Source organism: Nycticebus coucang, chromosome X (genome assembly GCF_027406575.1).
Source record: "Nycticebus coucang isolate mNycCou1 chromosome X, mNycCou1.pri, whole genome shotgun sequence".
Taxonomy (NCBI): domain Eukaryota; kingdom Metazoa; phylum Chordata; class Mammalia; order Primates; family Lorisidae; genus Nycticebus; species Nycticebus coucang.
The window spans coordinates 83,774,265-83,781,179 of NC_069804.1; the positions used below are offsets into that span (position 1 = coordinate 83,774,265).

General features: G+C 45.6%; 1 protein-coding gene across 1 annotated transcript; it reads right to left on the bottom strand.

The window, feature by feature from the left end:
* Positions 1-5,680: 5,680 nt before the first annotated feature.
* Positions 5,681-5,853, bottom strand: LOC128577431 (phorbol-12-myristate-13-acetate-induced protein 1-like). Its single transcript, XM_053579663.1, has one exon. It carries the CDS (start codon positions 5,851-5,853, stop codon positions 5,698-5,700), a length of 156 nt encoding a protein of 51 aa, XP_053435638.1. The 3' UTR covers positions 5,681-5,697.
* Between the last annotated feature and the right edge of the window lie 1,062 nt (positions 5,854-6,915).

Genomic DNA, 6,915 nt, shown 5'->3' on the forward strand with positions numbered 1-6,915 from the left:
AGGCCCCAGGCAGGTTGAAACCCACCAGTCCTGGTGCATGTGGCTGGCACCCTAATTATTGAGCCGTGGGGCTGAGCCAGTGCTAGTTTTATTTTATTCATTAGTTACTGGTTCATTTGTGAGTGAGGTGCATGTTAAGAGGATATATTATAGAGAAACACTTGACAAGATGGACTTAGATTTTGTCATTAAAGATAATTACTTAGGTGGCACCTGTAGCTCAGTGGGTAGGGCGCCAGCCACATAGATTTAAGCTGGACAGTTTGAACCCAGCTTGGGCCAGCTAAACAACAATGACAACTGCAACAACAAAAAAATAGCCAGGTGTTGTGGCGGGTACCTGTAGTCCCAGCTACTAGGGTAGCTGAGGCAAGAGAATTTGTTTTTTTTTTGCAGTTTTTGGCCCGGGCTGGATTTCAACTCACCACCTCTGGCATATGGGGCTGGTGCCCTACCCCTTTGAGCCACAAGCACTGCCCTGAGGCAAGAGAATTGCTTAAGCCCAAGAATTTGAGGTTGCCGTGAGCTGTGATGATATGGCACTCTACCCAGGGTGACAGCTTGAGACTCTGTCTCGAAAAAGGTAATTATTACAGGATACCAAAGATTTGCTTATAAGGAGTTACATTAAATTATTATTATTACTATTTTTCTGAGACAGAGTCTGCGTCGCCCTCGGTACAGTGCCATGGCATCACAGCTCACAGCAACCTCACACTCTTGGGCTTAAGCTATTCTCTTGCCTCAGCCTCCCAAGTAGTGGGGACTACAGGCACCCACCACAAGGCCAGCTATTTTTTTGGTATAGTTGTCGTTGTTTGTCAGGCCTGGGCCGAGTTTGAACCCACCAGTCCCAGTGTATGTGGGGAAACGCCAGTACGCTGGCGCCCTAACTGCTGAGCTACAGGCACTGAGCCAGGCAGAAATCTTTTATTAAAATGATAAGGAATATTAAGATTAAACTCATGAAGTATATCTTTGGATAACATTTAAAAATAAACTGATAACGGGTGGTGCCTTTGGCTCAAGGAGTAGGGTGCCGGCCCCATATACCAGAGGTGGTGGGTTCAAAACCAGCCCCAGCCAAAAACTGCAAAAAAAAAAAAGAACTGATAACGGCTTGGCGGTGACTCATGCCTGTAATCCTAGCACTCTGGGAGGCCGAGCTGGGTGGATTGCTTGAGCTCATGAGTTCAAGACCAGCCCCGTCTCTACTGAAAATAGAAAAACTGAGGCATGTAAATGTCTTAGCACAATAACCAAGAAAATGCCAGGAAGGCTATGTTAACCAGTGTGATGAAAATGTGTCAAACGGTCTATGTAACTAGTGTATGGTGCCCCATGATCACATTAATGTACACAGCTATGATTTAATAAAATAAAAAAAATAAAAAAGAAAAACTGAGGCAAGAGGATCCCTTCAGCCGAGTTGGAGGTTGGAGGTTGCTGTGAGCTACCACGTCACTGCACTCTACCCAGGGCAACAGCTTGAGACTTTGTCTCAAAAAAAAAAATAAATAAATAAATAAACTGATGCTTTTCAGATAATTGTCAATCTAACTTTTTTTTTTTGAGACAGAGTCTCACTATATTGCCCTTGGTACAGTGCCATGGCGTCACAGCTCACAGCAACCTCAAACTCTTGGGCTTAAGCGATTCTCTTGCCTCAGCCTCCTAAGTATCTGGGACTACAGGGGCCCACCACAATGCCTGGCTATTTTTTGGTTGTAGTTGTCATTGTTGTTTGGCAGGCCCAGGCTGGAATCAAACACGCCAGCTCTGGTGTATGTGGCTGGCGCCTTAGCCGCTTGAGCTACAGGTGCTGAGCCAACTTTAGGTTATTTCTTTTCTTTTTTTGTTGTCACTCAGCTTGCAGCAACTTCCAATTCCTGGGCTTAGGCGATTCTCTTGCCTCAGCCTCCCGAGTAGCTGGGACTATAGGCACCCACCACAACGCCTGGCTATTTTTTGTTGCAGTTTGGCTGGGGCGGGTTTTGAACCCGCCACCCTTGTTATATGGGGCCGGCTTCCTACCCACTGAGCCACAGGTGCCGCCCAACTTTAGGTTATTTCTGTTTGATGAATTAGCTTAAAGAGCAAAGGAAAGTAATGATTAGTTAATGCAAGATGACACAGTGGAATCAAAGGAAATCTAGCTTTTATTGGTTCTTCTCTGTTTTGTAGCAGGGTAAATGCAGCCCTTGGGTAGTTTGATACTGGTTTCTAGTGTTTTTTTTGTTTGTGTGTTTGTTTTGAGACAGAGTCTTAAGCTGTCGCCTTGGGTAGAGTGCCGTGGCGTCAGAGATCACAGCAACATCAAACTCTTGGGCTCAAGCAATTTTCTTGCCTCAGCCTCCCAAGTAGCTGGGAGTACAGGCGTCCATCACAATGCCTGGCTATAGTTTGGTTGGAGTTGTCATTGTTGTTTGGCAGGCCCGGGCTGGATTCAAACCCTCCAGCTCCGGTGCATGTGGTGATCCTCTAGTGCTGTTTTTTTTTTTTTATTTTTATTTTTTTGCAGGTTTTGGCCAGGGCTGGGTTTGAACCCGCCACCTGCAGCATATGGGGTCCGCGGCCTACTCCTTTGAGCCACAGGCGCCGCCCAAAAACCAAGTTTTTTTCTTTTTTTTGCAGTTTTTGGCCGGGGCTGGGTTTGGACCTGCTACCTCCGGCATATGGGGCCGGCCCCCTACTCCTTTGAGCCACAGGCGCCACCCTTCTAGTGCTGTTTTAATGTCCCTTTTTAGCAATGAAGAGATTAATAATGTGTTGATTGGGGTTTAGGGAAAGTGAGGCCCCAGAACTGTAACAGTGGACATTCAAAGAGATAATAAGTAAGTATTTACATGAAGACCCATGGTAATTGAAGTATACAGTTTCTTTCTTTTTTTTTTTATGGTGATAACTTTTAATAGTTTTATAGTGACAACATACCAAGTTTCATATGTGTACATACATTTAAATAGTTATAGACCATAAGTACCCATATGGCAAAATATCTACCTCTTGGCAGAAAAAACATCTTTCCAACTAAACAGCCTTAAGTAATACTGAGAAAAACAAATGTGAGGTAATTTTTCATCAAAAGTGGCTATACCCTATATTTTTACTGTAAAAATTCAAGTAGTTATAAAATCCTTGTCTCAGAACTCAAAAATGGGACTTTAACACACACCTTCAAATGAAACAAAAATATTTTGATTATAAATAGATAAAATAGTTACGTCTCAAATTGAATCATGCCATTATTTTTGTGTATATCTATATGGGATTTTCATTGTGAATAAGAAATATCTGTCCCTTTTTATTTATTTATTTTTTTTTTGTAGAGACAGAGTCTCACTTTATGGCCCTTGGTAGAGTGCCGTGGCCTCACACAGCTCACAGCAACCTCCAACTCCTGGGCTTAAGCGATTCTCCTGCCTCAGCCTCCTGAGTAGCTGGGACTACAGGCGCCCGCCACAACGCCCGGCTAATCTGTCCCTTTTTAAATCAAAGTATATTCTAATCATAAAAATATTATTTATTTCTTTTAAAAGATTGCTTTTCATAGGATACATACTGATTAGTATTTTAGTTTTTTTTTTTTGTAGAGACAGTCTCACTTTATGGCCCTCAGTAGAGTGCCATGGCATCACACAGCTTACAGCAACTTCCAACTCCTGGGCTTAAGCGATTCTCCTGCCTCAGCCTCCCGAGTAGCTGGGACTACAGGCGCCCGCCACAACGCCTGGCTATTTTTTGGTTGCAGTTCAGCGGGGGCCGGGTTTGAACCCGCCACCCTCGGTATATGGGGCCGGTGCCTTACCGACTGAGTCACAGGCGCTGCCCAGTATTTTAGTTTTTAGGAACATCTTTGGAATGTGTACTGGCCTTAATAAATTTTAACTGCATCAGTTGAAAAGTCAAGTTCTATTTTTTTCATTTTCCCTAGTTATACCAAATCCTCTTTTCTCATTTTATGTTCAATATGCAAGACTTTTAACTGGCACCAAGTAATCCCTATAAAACCCAATTTTTTCAAAGTTATTTTCCAGTTTTCCACATTTTCCAGTTAACCCCACGGAACATATTTCATGGAAGTCATCTGAACAGAAGCAATACAATTTGAATCAGAACAAACAAATTATTTTACATTATGTAGTGACCTATGCAATCAACATTCAATATAACATTCAGTGTTCTCAGAATGAAATTTGTCCTTTTAACAAGACAATATATGGGCGGCGCCTGTGGCTCAAGGGGTAGGGCGCCGGTCCCATATGCCAGAGGTGGTGGGTTCAAACCCAGCCCTGGCCAAAAACCAAAAAAAAAAAAAACAGGACTATATATATATAAACTAAATAGTATACAGTGCTCTGGAGTTGGCACTGAAAAGCAAAAACAAAAACAAAAGAAACCCAACACTGAACTGTTTCTTTTTTTTTAGTAGAGACAGAGTCTCACTTTGTCACCTTAGGTAGAGTGCCATGGTGTCACACTGCTCACAGCAACCTCCATCTCCTGGGCTTAAGCGATTCTCTTGCTTCAGCCTCCCGAGTAGCTGGGACCACAGGCACCCACTGACCTGTTTCTTTCAACCTTAATCTTATTTTCAACTCCTTTTATACCAGGTGGGCAATCACCGTCAGCAAAAATAACAGAATAATTCTCTAACTAAAAAAAGTGTTGTTTTCAAATAAACAAAGTAGTTTTACAGTGTTCTCACATCCCCAAAAATGACATGAAAAATCCGCCCACAGAAATTCTTCTGAGGTATTCCTGAAAGACTTGGGGCAGGACCCCCCACTCTGCCCTGAGCTCTGACCACCCCAATCAACCGCAAGAAACGGTGCTTGATGCAAATAGCAAGAGGATTTTATTCCAGCATGCTGGGGCTTGACTCACAACTCTTTTAGGAGCCGAGGAGTCAAGCCCTGAACAGCAGGTTTTACAAGCTTATAAAGGCAAAAACCATAAAGTAGGGAGGAGTAGCAGCCATAGCAGGGGCTTTAGGGAGGGGTAGCAGATATAGGGGCTTTTCCAGATAAGAAGAACTCTGGTTCATTACTCATCTGTCTTAAGACAAGATCAGCAGTTAAACATTTGCTTAGCTTTTTTCTTTCAGAACCAGTTACCGGTTATCTGCTTCAGCTTGGGGCTATTTCCTAGGACAGTTACAAAAGGTCACATTCTTATGGTAGGGGGCGAGGGGTGCTGCTACATATCTGGTCCCCCTCCTTTTTGGATTTGGTAGTACTTTCCTTCATTCCATCTTCACTTTTCTTTCTTTCTTTTTTTTTTTTTGTAAAGACAGAGTCTCACTGTTACCGCCCTCGGGTAGAGTGCCATGATGTCTCACGGCTCACAGCAACCTCTAACTCTTGGGCTTCCGCGATTCTCTTGCCTCAGCCTCCCAAGCAGGTGGGACTACAGGCGCCCACCACAATGCCCGGCTATTTTTTTTGTTGTTGCAGTTTGGCCGGGGCTGGGTTTGAACCCGCCACCCTCGGCATATGGGCCCGGCACCCTACTCACTGAGCCACAGGCGCTGCCCTCCATCTTCACATTTCAAGGGCATCCACAAGCAAGTGAATGTTCCTTCTCATTCCTCTCAATTACGTACAATGAGACCTCAATGAAATTTGTACCACTTGCACCTATTGTGGGAAACTTCCCTTTCGAAGGAGTCCCCTTATGCACAAGTTTTTGTTGCAGTCAGGTTCCTGAGCAGAATTTGGTTATCAGATTCAGAAGTTTCTGCCGGAAATTCAGTTTGTCTCCCAGTCTCCTGAGCTGAGCAGCACACTCCTCTTCGAACCCAGTCCGCGCGGGGCTCGGTTGCGCGTTCTCACACGCCTTCTTCCCGGGCATCTCGGCAAGTGCCGCGGCAAACGCTGCTGCGGATCCCGGGGTTTCAGTCTCCCAGCCCGAGCACCTCGGGCCTCTGCAGGATGCGAAGCGCGCGCGGGCAGCTGGGCAGGACCGGATGGCGGGACGGGAAAAAACGAGAAGCATGAAGCTGCCAAGCGTGCACATTCATTTTTTTTTTTTTTTTTTTTAGAGACAGAGTCTCACTTTGTCGTCCTTGGTAGAATGCTGTGGTATGGTGTCACGGCTCACTGCAACCTCCAGCTCTTGGGCTTAGGTGCTTCTCTTGCCTCAGCCTCCCGAGTAGCTGGGACTACCGGTGCCTGACACAACGCCCGGCTATTTTTTTGTTGCAGTTTGGTGGGGGCTGGTTCCAACCCGCCACCCTAGGTATATGGGCCCGACACCCTACTCACTGAACCAAAGGCACCGTCCTCTTTTTGTTCTTGCACCTTTTGGCCGGGGCATATGGGGCTGGCGCCGTACTCCTTTGAACCACAGGTGCCGCCCACTCATTTTTGAGACAGAGTCTCACCATGTTGCCCTCAGTAGAACACCATGGCATCACAGCTCACAGCAACCTCAAACTCTTGGGCTTAAGTGATTCTCTCACCTCAGCCTCTCAAGTAGCTAGGAGCCCGCCATGACGCCCAGCTATTTTTTTTTGTTGTTGCAGTTGTTGTTTTAGCTGGCCTAGGCTGGATTTGAACCTGCCAGCCTCAGGGTATGTGGCGGGTGCTGTAACCACTGTGCTACAGGTACCAAGCCCAGCACCATTTCTTTTCTTTCTTTTTTTTTGGGGGAGGGGGGGGAGACAGAGTCTTAGTATGTCACTCTCAGTAGAGTGCTGTGGAGTCACTGCTAACAGCAGCCTCCAGCTCCTGGGCTTAAGTGATTCTCTTGCCTCAGCCTCTACAGGCACCTGCCACAACACCTGGCTATTTTTTGGTTGTAGCTGTCATTGTTTGGCAGGCCAGGAGTGGGTTTGAAATCCCCAGCTCTGGTGTATGTGGCTGGCACCCTAGCTGCTGAGCTACAGGCACTGAGCTGCAGCACCATTTCTTA

What these genes read in the sequence shown, in the direction of transcription:
- LOC128577431 (XM_053579663.1), bottom strand. Translation starts at nt 5,853, where the DNA reads ATGCCCGGGAAGAAGGCGTGTGAGAACGCGCAACCGAGCCCCGCGCGG.